The sequence below is a fragment of the Marmota monax genome, unplaced genomic scaffold (assembly GCF_021218885.2).
Source record: "Marmota monax isolate L192 unplaced genomic scaffold, Marmota_monax_Labrador192_F-V1.1 WCK01_AAM20220418_F8-fsc00173, whole genome shotgun sequence".
In the NCBI taxonomy this organism is placed as follows: domain Eukaryota; kingdom Metazoa; phylum Chordata; class Mammalia; order Rodentia; family Sciuridae; genus Marmota; species Marmota monax.
Genome location: NW_026694620.1, coordinates 3546610 through 3571038, shown reverse-complemented (window position 1 = coordinate 3571038; position 24429 = coordinate 3546610). Strand labels below are relative to the sequence as shown.

Genomic DNA, 24429 nt, shown 5'->3' with positions numbered 1-24429 from the left:
TTCTCCATAATGTGAATTGACCTCATCCAATCAGTCGAAGGTCTGAATAGAACAAAGTCAGGGTTCTCCTGGGCAAAGAAGCTTCTGCACAAGCTGCCTCTTGACTTGAACTACAGCCACAGCTTGTCAGCTTCACCCATCAGATTTGGGTTGGATTTGCCAAACCTCCATAATTGCACCAACCAGTTCCTTAAAATACATCTTTCTTCCTACATAGACATCCTGTTGGTTCTGTTTCCCCAGAGAGCTCCACTAGATCACCTTTATCTGGGGACAAGGGACAATCACTCAAACATTAAGGGGGCTCTCCTTACATATGGTCCTCTGGGGACATCTCTGTGATATCCAGGGATTGCCTCTGATTCTCCCTCTTCAGGTCTGTGTTGCTCTAAAACTCTCCCTTCATCTGGCGATGTAGGATAGGGCAATGTTGTGATTCACCCATCGGGCAAGAAGGAGGGCCAGGAGCTTCAAGTGGGAGGGACCCAGAGTCAGAACGGTTCCCTCTCGACGTCTGGGAATGATATTTATTCATATTTATTTATATAATCCACAGTACTTTGGCATCATATATGATTTCTGAGTTGAGTTTTTTTACTTGTATGTTTGACATACAAATCTTTTGATTGTGGAGAAACTTACAAAATAGGCTCTGGTTCTGAGATTGATTTATAGATGGGAAATGAGACAGTACTGGTGGCCCCAACCTGCAGGAGAGGAGAACATGGCCTGTCCCTAAGCAACCTGCAGACTCTCCTTGATGTGGCCCCTCATCCTCCAGTCTGGTAAAGTTCCATCCTAATCATGCCACAGTCAAAAAGCAGCTTATATTTAGGAGTGGATTCTATTTTTTCCTGTGTGCACAAAAACAAGCCTGGCATGGTGACAGAGAAAGAGTCTTTTAGAGAGAGAAAAGGACATCTTAGGAGCTAATTACAATGACAAAAATTGGAGTAGACAGCATCTAAACCATTGTCCAGCTTGGAAGTGCTTCCCCGTTGCCTCCAAGCACGCTGACTGACTCCTTTGCTACGGGTGGCACAGTGGCTTGGGCGTTGTTCTGCCCACAGTAACCAAAGAACACGAGGATCATCACAGGGTGCCGATGGCATGGGAGCTGGGCCTTGTGGTTGCTACCAGTTGATAGACAGGGGTTGAAAAGTCACACACAAAGCAAAATGAACTGAATCATTAGAGTTGTGGGTGGGTATATGGGGAATGGGCTTGGAAGCAATTTCCACCAAGCTCCTCAGAGCAGGAGGGGTTGCTCCAGGGTCCCTGGTGAGTCAGTGGTTGGCTTCTCTTCTTTGCCCTCTACCATGCTGAAGCAGATGGCATAATCCAGCTATGAACCAACCTGCCTGCTAAGGGCCAAGTCATGTCCTCTCCCAAATTCTTACATTGAAACCCTAATCCCTAGGACCTCAGAATATGACTATGTTTGGAGACAGGACCTTTAAGGAGGTGATCAAATTAAAATTGATCATCTAGTTAATTGCGGTGGACCCTAATCTAATTGGTTGGCGTGTTTATAACAGGGAATCTAGACATACCAAGAGACCTCGGGGGCACATGGGCAGGAAGACTGTGGGAGTCACAGCAAGAAGGAGGCCATTTGCAAGCCAAGCAGGAGGCCTTAGAAGAAACCAGTCCAGCCAACAACTTGACCTTTGACTTCCAGTCTCGGGAACCATGAGAAAGTAAACTTCTGTTGTTTGAGCCTCTCAGTCTTGGTGGTTTCTGGCAGCCTGAGTTGAATAAGACGCTGCCTTTCCCCAGGCGCCTGCGGGATGGCTTCCTGTACCTCGTGCCAGACCCCTCCACAGTGGCTCTGTATCTAATGGCATCTCCAAGAGAAAAGTAGACACGGCAAAAAATGCACAGCGAGGAGAGCATGATATTGTTTTTCTATCTAAAGCCTGAAAATCAAAAATGTACAAGATGAGCCAACTCCTGGAGATCGGAGTGGGTCATGGTGGCAGTGGTTCCTCCGCCATTTTCCTCCTGGGAACTTCACAGAGGTTTCCTGACTCCTAGCTAGGGTTCACCCCAGGAAAACAGGTGTCACCCACCTGTTCTTCTGGAAGCACCTGACTTGCCTACTATGTCAGATGTTCACCTATATTAGGGTTCTAGGAGTATGTGCTGGGAGCCATTAGCCAAGTAGGTATGACAATTTCCTTGCCAGCGTACCCCATGTTGCTGACATGTTGCAGTGACATTGAATGTAGGTGACCTTGCTCAAGGACCAAGGCAGATTAGGGTGTTCCCGGTTTTAAGATAATCGTGTTTAGGGCGTTCCCAGTTTAGGTTCCAGGTTTAAGGTTTAAGATTATTCCTGCTGGGAATAGGGCGTATCCTGCTGCCTGAGTTCCCCTTGAGTTCTCACGGGATTTAGACAGTATATTTTGTGAGACAGAAGCCCAGTGGAGGTGGATTTGGGCAGAGAACGTGGATTTGGGCAGAGAACGTGGATTTCCCCAGAACGTGATTGTAGACGGCTGGTGTGAGTTCGGGAATAAAGAGTTGCTGTTTGAATCTACAAGCTGTGTGGTGGCTTGTGATTGTGTGCCCAGCCAGACTGCGGCAGTATGTTCACAGGCTCCCTTGGGGGGGGGGGCAGCTGGAGCAGTCTGAGCCTGGCTTGGTTAGGCTCCAAATGCGCCCGGTGTCACCAAATCCAGCTCCAAATCCCAGGGAGCTCCTTTGAAAGTTGCCTTATACTTAGGTGATATAGACACCTGTCTATGTGATTAGACTGTAGGGCCTTCAGTGGGAAATATGGCCCTTGTACACAGGGACAGTACCTCCAGGAACAGACATAGTACCTGGTACTACTGACCCAGACCAACTGAATTCTCAAATTCTCATTGACAGAGTCCCCTCTTTGGGTTAAGGCATTAAAGGCCCCTGTTGAATCTGTGATTAAGGGGCCATGCTATTAAGACAGCTGCCAAACACCTCTTTGTGAGTTCATCAGCGTGGCCTCAGACCCAGCCTTAATGCCTGGGTTCAGGGCTGCTGGGCTCTGGAGGACGGGATGAGGGAAGGTCCATCGCCTGGGTGGTGGGGTTCCGCAGGCAGGTGTGTTTTGTGGAGGGAAGTGTGTGACAAAAAAAAAAAAAAGGAGACAGCATTTCAGGGGGAATGCCGGCGACACTTCTCAGAGCCAGCCACACCTCCCTCTCAGAGTCATTTTTCGGCTGGATGGCCCAGGTCACGAACGTGAGGCCAGGCCAGGTGGCAAGCACTCTAGTCCTGTTGCTACATCAGGGACTCAGCATCTCAGAACTGGCCTTGGCCGGGTGTGGAGTTGGGAGTGTGGGTACAATAACAACCAGAACACCAGCTTCTCCAGGGCAGGGGGCGCTGCTGAGCCACTGCGGGGATTGGCACCCCAGAGGCGGGGCTTCACCTACGCTCTCAGCCAATCAGTGTGCTCCCTGGCTCCAGGGTCCTGACATCCACGGGAGGTGTGAGCTACTCTGGGAGAAGCAGGGAGAGAATGTGGTCAAACAACAGGGCTAAGCAGCGGGTGGCCTGGGCTTGGCAACCACAGGCTTGGGGCTCAAGGGCCATCAGGGGAGGAGGGCAAGGGCTGTCTGGCTGTCCACAGTCCAGGCAGGGAGGTGCTGGGGTTCAGCAGGGAGAAGATGACATCTGGTCATAGTCGGGGCACTTGAGCAAGGCTGGGTAGTTGCTGTTCATCTGAAGGGAGGTGTCGCTGGAGATGTCGGAGGGGCTGCGGCCCCGGATCCAGGCATCTGGGTGCAGGAACTGGCCGGAGTAATCGGAGCAGTTACTCAGACGTGGACGGTAGAAGCCAGGGTGAGGCCTGTACATGTCCTCGGCCGTATACCTCTTCATGAACAGGTACACAGACATCACCCCTGCACTCTACAGGGAGGAGGAAGGAGAGAAGAGCTCACTGCTCAGGCCTGGCCGGGATCCCCCTGCTGGGGTCTGCCCAGGACACAGTCATGGGGGACCTCAGGAAAGGTGGTCAGTAGATGTGGGGACAGAAGTGGGCCCTGGAGACACCCTAGATAGAGGAGCCCTGGGAAGGCCAGAGAGTGGCACATGCTAGATGTGAAAAAGGGTCATGAAGCTGGTGTTTCAGGATACTTATGGAATGCCTTCCTTCTCCCAGCCCAGCAGGGCAGCCCATTCTGACACGGGACACAGTGGGCAGGTTACCTCTGTTAAAAGGAAGGAGATGGCAGCAAAGGCAAATGACCATCCGTATTTGTAGTTGAAATAGGTCTCTGCATCCTTGGTCCTGTTGAGCATCTCGTCATTGATGCTGGAGATGTAGAGCACTAGGCCCACCACAAGAGAGAGGCCTGGGAGAAGACAAGGGAGGGAAGGGGACACTCAGCACAGAGGCCCAGGAGCTTGCTGATGTGGCATTCATCAGGAACAGAGCTGCTGGACTTTTAATCACAGTGCATTCATTTTGGAGTTCAAGGGCAAGCAGGAGCTTGCTTACTGAGGATCCTGTCTAGACCAGCACCTTCTAGATAGTGGTGGATAGCTGCAGCTCAGGAAGCTCCCTGTCCAGCCACCCTCCTGAGCCAGGGACCAAGCCCGGTGGTCCTTCCCCAGCTGCTCACATCTGCCAAACACACCTGCCTGAGCCCCAGCCCTGGACATTCTCATGTGCTGGGCCTGGGCTGGAACCCTGGCACTGTATTGTTCTAAAAGCTCCCCAGGTGACACTAACGCAAACCAACGTGGAGGTGCACACCCTGGGCTAGCAAGTGGCTTCTACAAAACTGAGAAGAAGATAGGTTCCCCGAGCAGGATGCCAGGCCTTTATCCCTCTCTCCGGCAGCAGGTGGTGCACAGCACTGTGGCATCTACTGATGTGGCCAGAGGTCTGTGCAGCCCACCTGAGCACAGGGCAAGGCCTATCTGAGATCTTTAGGCAAAAGACTAAAAACAGTATGTGCAGATTCTGGCTAGCATTTAACTGGGAGGCCACTGGGACCCAAACTCCTCCTGCCATTATGTAAATGACTGCCTCCGGCATCAGTCTCATCAATTAGTAACTGTAATTGAATCAAGACCTAATTAATTACTCTGTGTTGAGCTGTTCGGGTTTTAATTCTATTCACATTATTACACGAAACTCGGGCATCTCAAAGGATGAATATTAGAGTGAAATAGATGTGATTCAAACCTTTCTAAATACCTAACTCATGTGTGAATCATTAATGTCCACACATGCCATTCTCTATTGTTATCAAAACAATTTCATGTGGCCTCGCCCAATCCTAGATTTCTGTGGCCCACTCTCGAAATCTCAGGAGTCCCAAAGCAACTGTAGAGCCTGGGCGATGTGAGGTTCACAGCAGGAAGGGTAAAGAGCTGAAACCTGCATCTGTATGTCTCTACATAGGAGGAAATATCACCATGCGAAGGTTGGGCTGGTGATATTGCAGGTGCTCCATAAATATTTGTTGGGTTGATGGATAGAAGGGCAGAAAACTGGATTAACAGATGGAAGAATGGCAGATGGGTTGGTGGGTAGAGTAAAGAATAGTTGAACAAATTGAAGAAAGAATGGTTGGGCATATGCATGGGTGGATGGATGGAAGGAAAGAAAAAGAATGGTTTTTGGTCATTAGGCAATCTGACAGCCGCCTGGCTACCAAGCTATATTGACAAGAAAATATTGAAAAAGGGATCCTAAAGTGACTTGGGAGTCAGATGGCAGTCATAATGCCTGGTGCACAAGAGCTCCTTCCTTCTTTCCTTCCTGTCCACCTGTCCATCCATACACCATTCAAACCACCCACCCATCTTCCACCTCATATTCTCCTTCCTACCCTCCTCTCTCCAATCAACAAGTTCAAGGCACCTAAAATGCATGCCCTGAGAGTCACTTCTTTTTGGCTCAAGTCATTATCTTCAAAAGAAAAGGTGTCCATGAAAGTGTACAAGTCACCCTGAAGGGGAGAAAGAGTGCACCTCTCTCCACACACTCCCTGGGAGTCACCACATCCATTTCCATCCCTAACAGCCTTCTAGATGTCACCTGGACATCTCAAACTCAGCATTTCCCGCATGAAATTCATGAACTTTGCCTAAATCTCTTTTTCCTGTGATCCCTGGATCACTGCTGTGCTGTTCCATCGACTCAGTGCCCAAGCAAGAAATCATGCCCAAGCACTGACCCTCGACTCTGCCCTTGAAAGTCTACCCCTCGACCTTTTGAGTTTACCTCCCAAATGACACTTGACCTTCTCCTTTCTCTCTGTGGCTCCGTCCATCACTCCTGCACCCACCACGAGGAGTAATGATTCCATCCCATTCCCCCCACGCTTCGTCTTTTCTCTTCCCTCCAGACCTTCCTCCCCTTCCACCCAGCCTCACTCCTTTGCCTAATTCCCACTCACTTCCAAGTCATCCTCCATCCACCTGCAGCTCTCCTGCCATCTTCTCTGACCAACCCTTGGCCTGAATTGTGGCTTCTGCTCTGGGCTCTGCAGCAGTCCTTGCTGGCTCCCATCATGGCCCTTTCTAGGCTGGGTTCTAGTTCCATCTACTTGTTTGTATCTCCACTCTGCAGTCCTTTTTGCAGGCTGCGAGACCAGCACCCAGAATAAGGCCTAGTAGGTACCATGAAGGACTGAAGTGCAACCTGGTGCCAGTCCAGGAAGTCAGGTCCATGGCGAAGGGCCCCTGGTGGGTCCAGGGCATGGGGTGTGATGGGCAAGTGAAGAGGACATCAAGAGTCTCCTGAGGATAGCTGAGGGCTGGAGACTGAAGGGACATAAATACAAAGGCAGACAGTTTTATTTTTCAGGCCCAAACATGACAACACCAGCTGCTTCAGGAACAGGGGTCTTCCTCCTCGGTGGGAGCTAGAGAGGCAACACCCGGGTTCCCAGCCCAGGTCTGCCCCAGGGAGAGCCTGTCAGGTCACCCCCACTCCAAAGCCTCTTTGCTTTTCTGCCAGGTCGTGGATGGGCCTGGGGTCATCAGAAGTCTTCTCCAGCCCTGACTCAGTTCTGCCGGGCTCACTGACTTGTCCTGTTTCCAGTGCCAGGAGCTGACCCACAGCCATGACTGGCACTTCCTGCAGCAGAGCCATTCAGGAGTTAAACATCAAAAGTCCAATGCACAAAAAGGGAAAAAATTGCCACTTACCCGAGAGGATAAAGAAGATGCCAGAGACAAAGGCCAGTATTGTCCTGTGGGGACGGATGTGCCCGATGTTGCTCAGGATAAACCCGATGAACATGAAGAAGAGGCTGACCAGAGGGAATGGTGTGGCCGAGCGAATCATTTCTAGTTAAAGGGACGAAGGAGCAGCCTGTCAGCCTCTAGCGGTCTCACCCACACTCCTTATCCCGAGTACAGTGTTCTGTAGTATCTAACCAGGGTCCTCCAAGCCGCACCCCTGCATGTGTCCCTAGAGCCATGACCCATGGGGTGGCCTGGGGACCGCCCAGTGCTGGTAGGGCTTTTGTCCCTGAGGCAGACAGAGCCAGAAGGTCTGGCTTCAAGTGCTAACATATTCAGAGCCTGTCTTCTCTGGGCATAAACTACTTCCTCCTCGGAGTCTACACTGACTGCCATATGGTAGCTGTGGAAGGACCTGGTCATGACATCTTGTTTCTTCTCTCAGCGACAGTCACCATTTCCATGTGCAAGGGGCTGCCCTGAATGGTGCAGGAAAAGTCACTGGCCTCTGTCTTCCTCAACCTATAATTACTTTTTGGGAGCATTTCTATTGTGTACCAAAGACTTTGATCTTTTTCCCAGTTCCCTGAGAGATAGCATCCAAATCCTTAGAATTTCCTAAGTGACAGAGTGTCTTTGTTAGTCATGATGGTCCCTAGGTACACCTGAGTTTATACCAACAGGTGACTCAGGACGGGGCCTGGAAAGAGCATCCACGTGATTAGAGGGTTGGGGTTTTGAGCCACAGGAAGGGAAGAGCTAGGTATTGAGTTCATTAACTCAATGGATGGGGTCTACTTAATAAAATCCAACAAAAACTCTGGACACCAGAACTCGGTTGAGCTTCCTGGGTGGTGAACACATCCATGTTTCAGGACAGTGATGCATTCTGATTTCAGCAGGAGAGGACACTGAAGATCTTCATTTGAGACCCTGCCAGACCTTGTCCTGTATGTCTCTTTGTTTGGCTGGTCCTGATTTATATCTTTTATAATAAAATCGTAATGTGAAGTATAGCACTTGCTTGAGTTCTGTGAACCATGTTAGCAAAATGTTGAACTCTGGAAGCCACAGGAACCCTCAAACTTGTACCAAATTGGCTAGAAGTGCAGGTTGCCTAGGGACCTCTGATCACGTGTCTGGCATCTGAAGTAAGGACAGTCTTGTTGGAAACTGAGATCTTAAACCTGTGGAATCCATGTTAACTCCAGGTGATTAGTACCATGGGCCTTCCATGGGCTTTCATGAATTTGAACAACTGAAGATTCAAAGAGATGATTTAAAGTCTGAGGAGGAATGCGTGTAAGTTATATGCAAGTACTACTCCATTTTATATAAGATTTTTGTATCTGTGAGGGACCCTGGAACCAAGCTCCTTCACATAGGAGAGATGACTGTTTCAAAGTTGTTTTGCAACATCGCAAGCTCCCTATGGGATCAGAAGTAACTCTGGTGAGCTCAAGGTCATGAAGTCAGTCCCCTTGTAGTCCAGGGAGACCCTTTTAGTTTCCTGGGTATGAATGAACTCTCAATTGCTGGGGTCACAAGACTTGGAGACTGAAATAACCTGTCTCTACCACTGGAAAATTAGTCTGCAGGGCAAGTGTTAGTGAACTCAACACGCTGAGGTTAAGCCCCTTAGCTCTTGAGAACACCCTGACTTCCTTTTGCCCTGTTTTATTCTGTGTAGCCAGTGGCCCAGGTTAGAGAGATCAATACACCTACTTAGAACATTGACTGTGGACTCGGACGTCAGCTGGGAGTTCATGGGCATCACATATTCTATGGTAAAGCAGCGTCCCCGCTCCTCACCTAGGAGACAAGAATTACTTATATTTCTAGGTTCTTCATGAGCATGGATTTGAGGTTAGTACATTCAAGTGGTATTTCCAAATGCACATTGTTAGAGTCTGTAAACAAGTCAGGATGGCGCCTGGCATCGGACTGCGGCAGCACATAAGATCTTTGACTTGCTGTGTCATTGCACATGAGCTGAATACAAACCCTAGGGTCCCGCACTGGTGACCCACAGGCAGGGTGGGATATGTTCTGACATCACATCCTTCTGGAGCATGGTCCTGAGCACTACAAATTGCATGATAAGAGGTCAGGACTGGGAACCCCACACTGGGCAAACGCCCCACTGTGTCTCCTTGCTTCTGGGTGGAGGGGGCTGATGGGAGTGCGCGGCTGGCTTAGATTCATGAGTGTGGGTGTCACAGAACAGGTCCTGATGACTTCAAGTTCTGCTTCAGATTTAAGTAGAGCCTGACGCCACACAGTCTGGGGCAGTGGAAGATCAGGTCAGAATGGGAGGCTCAACAAGTGACCAGGAAGCCAGGCCTGCTGAATCCCATCCCACCACCATCCCACCCGCCACACAGAGGTCACAGAGCCTCACTTGGAAAAGCCCAGTGACCACTCTGTGGCTGTCCCAGCCAGCCCAGGCTTGCAGCCATTCTTGCAGGACATGGGGATGCTTTTCTTGTGCAGGCTGGAGCTGGGCGGTGATAAGGAGATCAAGAGCAGAGCTCTTGGAGCACGGTGCCAGGGAAGCCCTGGTGAGCTGAGGGGAGGCCCAGGTAGGTAGGTAGGTAAGTATGATCAAAACCGGCACCACCCTGCAGGGCCCCAAGGACCTGCTTTGGGTTTTCCTGTGTCACAGAAGAACAGAGAAACCGCTTAGTATTTCCTGTCCTGCAAATTAGGGGAGGCTGACTTAAGCTCCTGAGTGATTTGTAGAGTGGAAGCCATAACAAGCTTGGCTTCAGTGTTGGAGGGTTACACAGGATCCCAGCTCGAGGAGCTGAGATGTGCAAGAGCAGTCGGCACCTGCTCAGGTCATCCCAGTCGGCCCTGGGGGCGGGGCATGGGAGGGCGGAGCCTCAGGAGGGGACCTGGGAGCTGAGAGGCTTGCTCAACCCATTATCCACTGGAGAGTCCGCTCCCCTGCTGGGACCAGGTCCTGGTCACTGCATCCAGCACAGTCCCCAGAGCTTGTGGGGATTGTCTGTGACAACTGTCCCCTTCCAGTATCTCTTCCCCGGGAGGAACCACTTGGGGCAGGTTTTCCCAGTGGGGGGCTGGTGCCCTTACCTGCCAGGAAGCAGACCCGCCAGAGGCCCGAGTGCAGGGACATCTTGACCTCAGTGCTCTGATTCTGGGGCAGGACCACGCCTTCCTCCAGGTACAGCCAGTAGTCGGTGCTGACGGCGATGCCCAGGAGGCCCAGGCCGCAGACGGCAAAGACGCTGCTCAGCAGGGTCAGCGCCTTCCTCCCGCAGGTGCTCATCTTCCCGGCCACTGGCTGGACGCCGGCCCGCACGGTGTTGGCTCTGAGAAGGGAGGGTGAGAAGGCCAAGATGAGGAGCAGTAGCATGAATAAAGACACCAGGTAACTCAGGGGCTTCGGTCTGAGCAATAGAGTTGTTTTTTTTTTTTTGGTACTGGGATTGAACTCAGGGGTACTTGACCCACTGAGCCACATCCCCAGCCCTATTTGTATTTTATTTAGAGACAGGGTCTTGCTGAGTTGCTTAGTGCCTCACTTTTGCTGAGGTTGGCTTTGAACTCACAATTCTCCTGCCTCAGGCTCCCAAGCTGCTGGGATTACAGGCATGTGCCACTGCGCCCAGCTAGTTGTTTTTTTTTTGTTTTGAAGCTTGCAAAGCACTGCATCAAGTTCTTGAAGAATCACATTACATACTGTGTAAAAGGCTGGAAAGCCTGTTTGGCTTTGCAAAATCTAGAATTTTCCAAACTTATTTGACCACAGAATGGCATCTCCATCGTGTTCTGGGAAACCCACTCTAGGAACCATGTTGCCCCCATGAAGAATAAGAAGACCTACTCTGTCCACGCTACAGAATTGCTGGGGGGTTGACTGCAATGTCAGAAGTCACTGTTTTGAAAAATCAGAAGCACATTCCTGGTGCAGGGTTTTATTATTAGGCAACAATGGACTAAGCCCCCGCTTCTTGCAGAGCAGACAGATCAGAGCTCTTGAAATACAACAGCTGCTGCCTGGCAGAAGCTGAGCAGCCAATTTTAATGTTAAGCTTGGCAGAGAGCTGAGAAAGATTTGGGTCTTGGAGATTTGGAAGGATGGAAGTAGAGAGGAGATTGTATCTGAATCTAGAAAAGCAAGACATAAAAGAAGAGGTTGAAGGTGACCTTGCCTGCTAATCTCTGCAGCAGCAGACCCCAAAGCCTGGAATGTACTGAGGAAAACCCTCAAAGTCTTAAACCTTCCCAGAGAACTCCACATGGGGTGAAAATAACAACCTTATTCATTATACAGATATATTTTATGCTTCTATTGTGTCATTGTATTTATTTGTCAATAAATAATATCATGGATCGAGTGCCAGGCTACTGTGCAGAGTCCTCTATGTATCACGTGTCTCAGGACCTCAAAGCAATCTTGGAAGTAGTGAGTACCGGTCCTGCTTTGTGGATGAGGAAACTGGGGCTTAGCGATGTTATGTAGCCTACAGGACACTGTTGGTGCATGGCAGACCACAGATTTAAACCCCGTCTGATTCCACATTCTTGCCCAGATGACATCATATATATATTTTTTTAAAAGTTTTTTTAGGGCTGGGGATGTGGCTCAAGCGGTAGCACGCTCGCCTGGCATGCGTGCGGCCTGGGTTCGATCCTCAGCACCACATACAAACAGGGATGTTGTGTCCGCCGAGAACTAAAAAAAAAAATAAATAAATACTAAAGTTTCTCTCTCTCGCTCTCTCTCCTCTCTCTCTCTTTAAAAAAAAAGTTTTTTTTAGTTGTAAATGGATGCAATACTTTTATTTATTTATTTTTGGTGCTGAGGATTGAAATCAAGGCCTCACACATGCTAGGCAAGAGATCTACCACTGAGCTACTGCCCCAGCCCCTAGACAACACTATCGTTTACTGAAGAAATAAATGGCTTCAGGGAGTGTGGGGTGAAGGACAAACACCCAAGGTAGGTTGCTTAGGGAATCCGGAAATGTAGAAGACATCATACTTGGAAAAATTTCTTTTTTGCACGGCCCAGGGTTACATAAGGGCTGTTGCTTGATACTTTGGGACTCCCAGTTGGATGTCATCCGGCAAATCCCCTGGTATCCGTGTCATGGTGGTGCTCTATGACTCAGCATTCCTGATTCAGAAAACCACCATGCAGGGAAGCAGGACTCATACTCCCCTTAACCCACACCAAAGACATTCAAGTTCCAGGGTAGGAGTCCCTGAGATCACCCAGCCTGCAACTTGGAAGGATGAGGGTGCAAAATGTAAATATTTTGAGCACTGATTCAGTGCTTCTTTCTCTGGAGTGCACGGAGAATGACAACACAGTAAATGAACATTACCTGTACGTCCCTCTCTGGAAACACCACCATTATTAATACCTTACTTCATGGCTAGAAGGTTCTTGCTTAGCATCTGGACGGCCATCTTAAGTGACAACCACCATTTTAAGGAAAAAGTTTTGCTTTCCCGCCCAAGGGCCTTTCTGAGAAAGACTCACCACTCCCTCCTACCAAACCCAACCCTTAATGGCCCACGTTAGGACCTGCCTGGCTCTGATTCCTGAGCCTCCCCAATAAAAGTCCCGGAACGCAAGCCTGTGTTGCCTCTCTCTCCTATAGAGAGAGGGCCTTTATTGGTCAGCTCTGAAAAATAAACTCTCGTGTGGATCTCTGCCTGGTCTCTGTCTTTCATTTCTTGCTTACCCATCTCTCGTTCCTCGCTTTCCTTTCAATGGCTATGCCGTCTTTTAAAATTTCCTATGTAATTGTGCATGCGAGTCTGCACATTCTCCCACCCAAGGCCTTCAGGAGGCCCCTTGGAGACACTGTGGTTGGAATGGATTCCTAGCTCTTACAGAATCAGGGGAACTCACTGCTTCTCCATGCTGTGAATCTCCTCCCTGTTCGATTATGTTCATTTGTTTTATTCTGAAGGGAGGAAGGCAGACATTTTTTATTAGTTGCCACCCCAAGAAGAGATGTTGACCCTCTAATGTTCAATGAACAAAGCTGACTGCAAAACCATCATTTACTATCAGCTCTGCTGCGTAAAAAATGCACAGACTGGGAAGAAATAAAACCGAAATATTGACGGTAGATGCTTCCAGGTAATAAGGTTATGTATATTTTACGCTCTTTATGTTTTTCTGTGCTCAATAAAGATTGTAAAAGAACATGCGTTATTTCTATAGCTAGAAAAGAAAACTAAATTAAAGTTTAGAGACATCAATTCTGCAACCACTGCCCTTGCAAACAATAAATGCAGGGCTCTGGCTAACTCCTGGGCTGGGGACGCCAAAATGCAGTGTCACTCTTGGAAAACTGGGGCTCGGAAGCTTGACAGCTTTGAGCATTTTAAGATGATTACCCGGTGCCATTACCTCTAAGTATTAGATTGTTAATTATCAGAAATTAACAGTTGCTAATTATTATCCATGGCTGGCAATTAGGGAGAAATGTCTTGTGGAGATTAAATCACTAATGGCACATTTTCCCTCCCAAGCCAATAGTAAAAGGGTTTCAAAGAGTGCTTAGGGGCTCCGAGGCAGGTGAGGTTAAGGGTGCCCAGGAGAGTCTAGCTATGGGACCGCTGAGGAGGATGGATGGAGGACAAACTCACATGTCCTGATCCCAGTCTCCCACTGGCCTCCAAAAGACCCCCATCGTGCTTTGATGAAGGGTTCGGGATTCTTGACAAAGCTTTGCAGCCAGTGACAGCAGCTGCTCTTGGGAGCAGGCTCAGTGACTCAGTGTTGGCCTGGCCACTGGCCAGCAGGGTGAGCTGGTGATCAGAGCAGAGTCTCCAGTGGTCCTGTAACCCTGCTCCTTCCCACCAGGCCGCCCCGTTATCTTCTATGGCGGTTGACGCTCCCCCATTAAGCAGTGGGGTGTGTGTGTCCTGCCCTTGGTGCGGCAGGTCTGTAACTGCACTGATGTTAAAGCCCACAGTAGGAAGGCCATGCATGGGCTTTCTGAGGCTGGGTCATAAAAAGAGATGCAGCTTCCTCCTGACTCTTGGATGCTCACCAAGGGGAAGCCAGCCTTGGTGGTAAGAGACCCCACTCCCCTGAGGTCCCCACACGTTAGGACAGTGCTTCTTGGCTGCAGCCCTATTGACATTTGGGGCTGGATGGTTCTTTTTCTCGGGGGGCTGTCATGTGTGTGGCAGGTGGTTTAGCAGGATCCTTGACCTCTTCCCCACTCGATGCCAAAATGTCAGACAAAGTTGTCCTGTTGGGGAAAAATGTTTCTAGTAGGGAAACTGTTTTTGAGGCTAGGTGCAGATGTCTTGGTGGACAGTGCAGCGGAGCTTCCAGCCCACAGCCGGCTGCGAGTCATGAGATTAAGTCTTCCTAGATGGACATCTAGCCTGGATGAGTTGCAGCCCAGGACAACATCCAACAGAAACTATATGAAAAATCACAAGAGCTGCCCAGCTGAGCACTCCCCAAATTCCTGACCCCCAAATCAAGAGCAAAATGAAACACTTGTTGTTTTATGCCACTAGGTTTCAAGGTAATTTGATACACAGCAAAAGTTACTAAAATAGCTTCTTTACTCACTTAATTAGCATCTTCTTCTCATGGCCTAGATAGACTGTAAATCCAAGGTGTGGCTTTGGCCCTGAATGTAACTTAGTGATGGAGGGCCTGCAGCTCATAGTCTATTCCTTGGAGTTTACAGCCACGTGAGGTGTGAAGAGCATATGGGATCAGGCAAATTCAAGTGGAGGTGCTGGCTCTCCTATGTACCCATCCTGGGCAAGTCATATCTCCACTCTGAACCTCAGTCTCTTCCTCTGTAAAACAGGAATAACCTCATAAGAATTCTTGTGAGGATTTATGAAAGTGTAATAGAACAAGGCTTGGCTACCTCTTGAACTCTCAGTATAATGCTAAGGTAACAGAGTAATACAACTTGATCCGGGAAGAGTAATAAATACCAGGGCAGATCGGAGAAGCTAAATTTGCCCCTGCAAATCAGCAAAATGGCCTGAACTTTTTACTTCCACCCAACAATCTCCTTCTTATCGTGGCAGTTGCTCTGCAGAGTTTATTTATTTATTTATTTTTCATTTCCACCCCTGGCAAATTTCAACCCTCCATCAACCAGTTGGAGACATTTTAGGTTTTCTCATATTGTATAAGGATGTGGAATGCCTTCCTGGTGGGTAGTGCGACATCTCTGTAGACAGATCACAAAGACAGTATTAGCAAACATGGGTGCAGTGCTTAATACCGTTGAGCACAGCAGATGCAGCATCAGAAGGACCTTGTCCCTTGGAGCTTGGAGACCTCCAGGTCATTACTGTCTCACTGTCCTAATGTGGCCCTTCCCAGAGACACTGCCTTTCACTAAGTGGTCCTGAAGCTGCCTGGCCCCCGAGCTCTCTGTGCCACATTGCTGATGCTCTTGGAGTTTGAGTCTTGCTGGGCAACGATTCACTGCCCTCACAAGATGACGAGTGTGCTTCCTGCATTCCAAGCACTCTGCCCCAAGACTAAGAGCAGAGCACAGCAGCCTGTCAGCCAGAAGCTCGGGCTATGAGCTGAGGAAACAGCTCTGGCATAGCCCCGACACAATGTGTCCCCCAAACCTCTTGGAGTGGAGGTCAGGGTCAACAAAAACTCCTCCTACTCTTGACTTGGTGGGAGATTGCAGATGAACTGGTTTTCATGGGGACCAAGTAGCATCAGGGGCAACCAGCAAGGGTCACTGCTCTCGCCAACAAAAGTCTAGCTGGAGAGAGATGACCATGACTGTTGAAGGTCCAACAAGATGCCTAGAAAAGCCTCTATAGTGTTTCTCCAAAGGTATGGATATGAACAGCCTGGTTAAGTGGAAAAGCACTAACCAAGTAGTGATAATAGTGATTCCATCATTAGGATTATTTTCGTTACAGAATTTTTCTATGCAAATTAAAGGTTTTGCTATGCAATGAAACCACACTACACATACAATATGAGACTGATTTTATTTTACTTTATTTAATATTACCATTCTTTTCTTTTTTCTTGGGGGAGGGGTACCAGGGATTGAACTCAGAGGCACTCAACCACTGAGCTACATCCCCAGCCCTTTTTGGTATTTTTATTTAGAGACCGGGTCTCACTGAGTTGCTTAGAACCTCACCTTTGCTGAGGCTGGCTTTGAACTTGCGATCCTCCTGCCTCAGCCTCCCAAGCGGCTGGGATTATAGGTGTGCACTGCTGTGCCCAGCACACCATTATTTCCTACTGTTTTTAGTAGCTTTAGAATACATGCTCTCTAATTTGCCTATACCCAAACCGATATAACCATTTGCCTACTGTGGAATAGTTAGGTTGCTTCCAAAAAATTTCTTAGTGTAATCAACAATGAATAAACATATTCATTACTAAATAATTATGGACATCTGCAAATATTCTTCTTCTTTTTTTTTTGAAAAAAATCCTGCAAGTGGAATATCTAAAGGACAAGAACCTTTTTAGCACTCTTAGAAGTATCATCAGACCTTGTTTGAAAGATTTCAAAGGCATTTCTATCCCCGCTGCCTATGGCACAGTGAAGGTCTCACTTCAGGGACATAGAATTTCACACTCCCCCCCAATCAGAAGAGTTGCTCTCCTATCTCCACTGAGAAATTGGCACCTGGACTCTGTTTTGTTGCTTGTTGCATCAGTGGGATTTGCTAGATTAAGATTTCCATGCTAGAGACAATCCTTCCGGAAATTCCAGGGCCTCCAGTGTAATGCAAAATGTCTTATACCAGCACTCTGGTTTTAATCTCAAATGTACCTCAAAGGTCTGTGTGTTAAGGGTTTAGTCCTCAAGGTGGCGCTATTGGGAGACAGTGGAACCTTTAAGAGGTGGGGCCTAGTGGGAGGTCTTTAGGTCATGGGTATGCCTGTGAAGGGAATGATGGGATACCAATCTCTTTTGTTTCCCAGCCATGAGGTGAGCAGTTTTGTTCTTCCACAGGCTCCTGTATGATGTGCTGCCCTGCCACAGGCCCAAAGCAACAGGGCAAACCAATCATGGACTGAGACCTATAGAACTGTGACCCCCAAATGATCTTTTCCCTTTATAATTTGATAATCTCAGGTGTTTGTTATAGTGATACAAAGCTGACTAACATAACCAGTGATTTGAAACCTTCTGAGGTGCATCATATCACCTATGCAATATGTAAACCTACGGACGCTCAAGGCAAGATTGGCTGGAAAAATAATCACTAAAAATCATCCAAATACTGAGATAAATGGCTAAACACAAAAATTATTTATCAAAAAACCAACAGATATACACCAACAGCAGCCAGTTGAAAAATGTAATGCATGAAAAAAATCCTGTCTGTGAAGCAACAAAATGGTAAAGTTTTAGATTATCTTACTAAATTATATGTTAATGCTACATAAAGAAAACCTTTAAACTATTGACAAACATAAAATGAGACTGACAAACATAAAACAAGATTGATAAATAATGTGACATTTTTAAATTGACAGTGTCATATAAAAGTGTCATCTTTCCCCTAAGTTAATCTATGAATTCAGTGCAATGAGTTCTCTTGCACATGATTCTGGGGTTAGTCTAGAAGAAGAAACATTGATTAAATAGCCAGAAAATTATTTTAAAGTTGAAGGTAAATAAGTAGGAGCTATTAGATATTTATGTTTATGATGCAGCCTCTGCAATTAAAATATTTTGATGCTGATGAAAAAAATCGATACATCAATAGAAATTTTTAAAAAGCCATTTCCAGCTGTGATTAACTAGCTTGATAAAATAGCAGTTTCTGACTATGTTTAACTAGCTTGTATTAGACTAATTCTCCCACTGAGAATAACTCTAACAGTTGGATAAAGTGTAAAAAAATCTGTTTAAAGACATTGGACAGCAATCACAAAAATCCATGATTCTAGAGGTCAAGAGCAATTGACATTTTGTACAAATTTTCCAATTGAAGTAAAGTATTTGCTAGTTCATACAGTGCGGGTGTGAGAGGCTGAGCAAAAATCTGCAGATCTTACAGTAGTACATCGTGCTATAAAATCAAAATGAGAGTTTAGGGCTTGCCAAGGAGGAGCGTTGTGGTAAAGAGAAAAAATTTTCAAATGGGGGACTTGGGAATACTCATACTCTCTATAAAGAAGTAATACTCCATGTAAAGAAATAATCCAGCTTCCACTAGATGGATATCCATCTTCAGAGCAGCTCAATTCATGATTGAATGTAGGCAATCTTCTCCTAGGTAACAGACTGACAAAATCAAAACTAAATCCCATCTTGGGGAATATCATAGCACAAACAGCATTTCTAGTTTTCCATGTGAATGTCTAGTGCTCAATGAAAAAAAAAAATACCAGACATATCAAGAAGCAGGACTAAGACTAAAAAAGGAAACATTGGACACAGAAATGATGAGAGTCAGAACATAATACGGCAACACTGTTAACATGCCTAAAAAATAATCATCAACTCGGATTTTCATACCCAGTTAAAATATCCCTCAACATTGGAGGCAAAATAGGAATATATTCAGACAAACAAAAATGAGGAAATTTGGCATCAATAGACTTGCATCAAGAGAAATGTTAATGCCCGGTGTGGTGGCACATGCCTGTAATCCTATTGGCTGAGGCCCAGGGTTTGCTAGTTCAAAGACAGCTCAGCAAAAGCTAGGTGCTGAGCAACTCAGTGAGACCCTGTCTCTAAATAAAATACAAAATTGGGCTGGGGATGTGGTTCAGTGGTCGAGTGCCTGTGAGTTCAATCCTCAGTACCCACCCCCATCAAAAAAAAAAAAAAAAAAAGAAAAAAGAAAAAAAGAAATGCTGAATGTGTTTGTGACACAGAATGAATTAGTGCCCAAGCCCAGGAAGGCAGGACAGAAGCAGCAGCAATGGAAAGGACAATTACCTGGGTTAGTGTAAATAAGTGGTGAGTGTAAAAGGAACAATAGTACTGTCTTGTGGGTTGAAACACATGTGGAATTACTTTGAAGCCGATGTGTCCTTTTTCTATGACTTAAGATTCTATCTGTTGAACTGATTGGTAAGAAAATCATAATTTACCACAACTTACTGGGAGAAGCAAAGTTGACTCAGAAGAAAACCATTGCCTCAAGAGTATATGTGTGTGTGTGTGTGTGTGTGTAGCCCCTTGGACACAAACATAGGAGGAAGAAAATAATAACGTGGAAGAAATTAATGAAAAGGAAACAAACATGTAATGAAGAAAATCCACGGTAGAATTGGTAAATTCATTGTAGAATGGGGGTGGGGAAGGAGTGCGCAGAGGGAGAGTGTGGGTCCAGGGCTGGTGCGGCTGTGGAGTTCAGGCCCTCTCCTCTACACTGATGGCGATGAGTGTCATCAAGCTCCACTTGATGACATCCACCTAAATTAACAATGCAGCCCTTCCATAATTTAGTAATTGCACGGCTAGGCATGCACGCCGGATATACCGACAAAGTGCCCGTGTAGCAGGCTGCTTCTGCTGCACTCTGTGCAATGACAAGAAACAGCAGGCAGCTTAGGTGACCATGGGGCAGGGGCTAGACAAATAAATGAGCATTCCTTCCTCCCTATAATCGAACACTCGGTGACTATTACATATGAAGAATTCTGTATGTTCAATATGGTAAGCTTTCCAAAATTTATTGAGTGATAAAGGCAACAATCATGAAATTGCATACAGTATGATACTGGGTAAAAATAATGCAATCATCTATGCTATGTAAGTAGTTTATATATTGCGTATTTGTGTATTATTTTTATTTCCTGATTTCTCTCCCTCTCATATTATAATTAAAATAGAGATGATTTTATATATATACACATAGGTTTTATAAATATATATACACACACACAGATATAGAGAGAAAATGTGTGTGTGTGTGTGTGGTGTGTGTCTGGGTTGAAATTCAGGTGTCCCACACTCAGGCTCTGTTTACTTCTTCCTCAATGCCTTCATAAAGAGATGAAAATCAGCCCTGGCTTTCATTTAATCCATAAATTTAAAAGCTCCTGCCTCCCCTCTTCATACAGAGATGCACTCTTGAACACACACACCTGTACCTAGGACCTCTCTGCCCTTCCTGCCCAGCACCCCAGCCCCACCCTCAGCCAGAGGCCTCAGGAACAACCCTTCCCTCTGTCCTGCTAAGTCCCGCTCACCCTGGCAGCGGAAGAGACCCACCAGCCCACCCAAAGCCAGTCCCACAATGAAGACGGTGCCGTCCTGAATTCCATTACAACAGAAATGGATTTTTATTTTAGGGTATTTTCTGGAGCCAAAGTACCATTTGGCAAACACAGGACCGCACAGTTTTCTTCTTCTTTAACACAGCAGCAAAAGGACTGCAAACTCCAAAGTTCAGGGCGCGAAGTCTTCCTTGCTGACAATGAGAAGCCTGCTCACCCCGTCACCTCCTGCTCACACCTCCCGCAGCTCTGGGTAAGCATCCGACACTCACTTCCCCCATGGCCACCGGGTGTGACAAAAGCCGGAGAGAAATGGAAAACAATTTTGTGCCCTGTGTCCTATTATATGTAGACAGGAAAAATGTTCAGGCTTGATCTAATTCCGGTGATACTGGCCATCCATCAGATCAGGCTGCAGCCTGCTGAGACAGCGGGCCAGGCTGTCACCCCGCCCCAGAGTCCTGGTTGTGGGTTTGCCCTTCCCTCACCTGCGCACATCTCAGCTTCCCGCTGGCTGACGTTTATTGGACCAGCACACGTGCCCAACACCGCTCTGAGCAATTTACACGTGTTAATCCACCTCATCCTCACAACTCTTCACGGCATAATTAAAATAGCTGCTCCTTCCTTCATTTTGCAGAATGAAATGAACACACTAATGAGCTCTTGATGGAGACTCCAGCCTGACACATAGCAAGCACAAAGTCTGTCTTTTGAATTTGTGATACGACATTTTAATTTACTCTTTCTGGCTCTTTCCCCATTCTTCCTGTGGATTGAAGTTAAGCCATTTCCTTTCTCCGGTACAGCTTTATTCTCCTCCTGCTTCTTCTATGTTGTTTTTCTTTGTTCAAATACATTACAATTCTAGGGAAGCCCAGGATTACAATGATACACATATTGTCTTACACAGCGCCTTTTAATACCTGTCAGGAGAAGAAATACACAACAGCCGGTTCTGGTAATTACCTGCCTAATTACCTTTATTGATGTTCTTTGTTCATGAAAATTCAAGTTAATGTCTGGTGTTGGTTGCTTTTAGCCTGAAGAACTTCATTTAGCATTTCTTGTCAGGGGGATCTTTCAGCCACAGTTCTTTCAGTGTGTGTTGATCGGGGTGTTTTTATCCCGTCCGTATTTTTTAAAGGATAGTTTTGCTGGCTATCAGAGTCTTGGATGATGGCATTTTTTCTTTTTCTCTCATGCAGTCTTTTCAACTGGGGCCTCCTTGTCTTCTTGGCTCCAGGACATTTGATGAGATGTCAGCTCTGAATCTTGTTGGGGGTTCCCTTGTTCGTGACGAGTCATTTTTCTCTTGTTTGCTTTTAAGATGTTGCCTTTGACATTTTGACAATGATGTGCCTGGGGGTGGCATAGTTCCTCCTAACCACGGTTATTATCTCCACTTTATTGAAAAGAGGGTAGTCACACAGTAGGAATGCCAGGGTCTCCCAACTACAAAGTAGGGGAGCTGGGATTTGAACTGGGAAATCTGGCACCACGATCTGTTCATGCTCAGCTGCCTCCTGTTCATCTCCCAGCCTGGCTCTCATGGGGCTGCAGGTCACTTCTGCCAGAGTGCTCGGCCACCCTGGGGATGCTCCCTTCCGAAAAGCAGAGATACCAGAATGACAAATGGAAACATTGACCTACTTTTTTTCAACATCACTAGCCTCTTGCTTAAGATAGGAGAGATGAAGTTTTCGGGTCCTTTTTCCTTGGCTTTTGCATGATCTACCTGGATGGGAAAACCAGGTATTTTCCTTTTAGGATAAGTCTTGCCTTATTTGGAAAGAACATTCCATCAAACCTCCCTTTGTGTATCCCTCCTACAAAAATAAAGAATCCAGGTGCAAACTCTCTCTTTCCAACGGACCCCTAAGGTTGAAAGCCGTCCCAGATTTTGAAAGGCATTTCTGTGTGCTTGTGAGCTTTCCTCACCGTTTTCTCAGTTATTGATGTAATCAGGTTTTGTGAACACAGCATAGGTCACCAGCCCCGCTAGCTGGCGATAAGCAACCAAGTGTACGTCACTGGACACTGAGTGATCCTTGGTCATGCCCAGACACCCCCCTACCATGATCAAAGTCCAAGTTTGTGTTTTAGGAGAGACATGATTTTTTCTTTTTCTGCTGATTATTTCTTCAGGGGAGAGAGGAAGAAAGTGGGATGAGGGCATCTGGGGAGGGAAACCCAGGTTCCCCCAGCTCCAGAGCCCAGCCAGGTGCCCTGCAGAAGACAGGACTTCCAAAGAAAGGCCGTGTGACTGCAGAATGAGGACTCCTGTGAGACAATCAAGTGTGGCCCTGCCCCGTCACAAAGCCCCGGGGGTGTGCTTCTATAAATACCTCCTCCCAGCAGCGTTTGCTGCCTCTAGGATTCTAAGGGTATGTAGGACACACCGAAGCTCCCCTACTCTCCACCATCCTGGGTCCCTGCCCTTCTTCTGTATGCCCCAGCCCTGCCCCATTGGGTCCTCACGATCAAACAGAGAAGCTAGACAGATTCCCCAGGGGTCCAAGAACAACACCCTTGAGCCCTGCTCCCAGCCGCCAGAAGTCTGGTGCAAAACGGAAAACGATGTACAGCCACTTCAGGATGTGAACCTTCAACCCGATGCCAAAGGAAGGGAGCCGCTTAATAGGGGATGCCGTGTTTTTCTGGGGAGTTAGTTCTTAGCCCGATGCCATCCTCCTTCCCTCCACCCTGTTGATGTAAGATGAAAAGATGTCTGGGCAAACCTGAGGCCTCCAAGCACCTGGTTCTGAGCATGTCCCTACAAATGAGGAAGCCCAAGGCCACGTGGAAGGCAGAGCAAGTCCACTGGCTCTTCTGGCCCTGGAAGGTGGCCCCACGGCCCCCGGAGGGTCTTGCCCTTGGTCCACGAGTCTGTGCTCTGGCAGATGTGATGTCTCTTGAGATGAAACCAGGTGTTTTCACGGTTTTAAAGGGAACTTGATGTCTCCCGACTGGATGACAGAATTAAAGGCCTGCAGAGCGAACTCAGGGCCAAAATGGGGGCTGTCACCCCTCACTGGGCACCCCCCCTGGGGGGTGGCCAGTGACAAGATAGAGGAAGGCCAGGGGCTGCTGCTGCCCCCTCTCTGTCAGCAACACCATCTCACCAGCTGCAGAGCCTCTGGGCATCCAAGAGCATTGGTCTGGAAACAGAAGCACAAGGCAGCACAAGGACGAGCCTTCCCCGGCCGGCGCTGCCCTGCCACTCCCCTGCTGCTTGGCCCATAATCCCGTCAGGACCCTCTGAGGGAGCAGGCAGGGTGCGCAGCAGGGAGGTCCGGGCAGCTCGTCTGGCTCCTTCTGCTGCCTCTGCTCTCCGAGGAGCTGGGGCCTGGGGCAAACTCACTCGGCCTCAGTTTCATCAATAATCCAGGAGTGAGTCTCTCTTCAGAGTTGCCATGAGAACCATGTGACATACTGTAGGCCACAGGCTCTTCACAAATGCCAGCTTTACTCCCGGATCCAGAAGGGTGGCAAAGTCGACCCCCAAAGCTGGAAAGCTCTGGGCGGAGAAGATGGCATCTGTGGGCTGGGAGCTGCAGGTGAGGAACCCTGTTTGCCTCCTTTCAGCCTTGGTAACTGGCTCCGTGGGACCAGGCAGAGGCTGGGATGGGCGGGGAGGCTCAGGACTTGGCAGGGCTGAGAATCCCAGAAACCTCCAGAAAAAAGCCAGATAGGAAAGTGTCTGCCTTCCAAGAGTCAGGTCAAGAACTGAGAGGAGAATGAGAATGGTGTGCCCTGGACTTTCCAAGGAGCCCTGGCCTGGCAGAATGGGACAGGACAAGTCCTTAGAGCAGTAGTCCTCCATCCTGCTGCCGGTTGGTAGCACCTGAGGAGTTTTAAAGAAGCTTTAAAGAGGTCCCAGTGCTGGATTGCTCCCAAGACCCATTGCATCTGACCTTGTGGGGATGGGCAGGGGCCCCCAGTGTTTTTTAAATTCCCAGGTGATTCTAATGCACAGTCAAGGTTAAGAACCAGTTGCTCATATGTGGACCCTCACAAGCCTGGAGATAGAT

General features: G+C 47.7%; 1 protein-coding gene across 2 annotated transcripts in view; it reads right to left on the bottom strand.

Moving 5' to 3' along the window:
• Positions 1 to 509: 509 nt before the first annotated feature.
• Cacng5 (calcium voltage-gated channel auxiliary subunit gamma 5) overlaps positions 510 to 24429 on the bottom strand; it is a 39876-nt gene continuing 15956 nt past the window's right edge. The window contains exons 2-7 of one of the 2 annotated variants that reach the window (XM_046422687.2): positions 14771 to 15006; positions 10288 to 10526; positions 8917 to 9003; positions 7156 to 7296; positions 4198 to 4343; positions 510 to 3897 (exon numbers count right to left, since the gene is read on the bottom strand). In XM_046422687.2, coding sequence (XP_046278643.1) covers positions 3640 to 3897; positions 4198 to 4343; positions 7156 to 7296; positions 8917 to 9003; positions 10288 to 10526; positions 14771 to 14868 — 969 coding nt within the window. In that variant the 5' untranslated portion in view covers positions 14869 to 15006 and the 3' untranslated portion in view covers positions 510 to 3639. The remainder of the gene's footprint in view (positions 3898 to 4197; positions 4344 to 7155; positions 7297 to 8916; positions 9004 to 10287; positions 10527 to 14770; positions 15007 to 24429) is intronic. The other variant, XM_046422688.2, reaches the window with a different exon arrangement.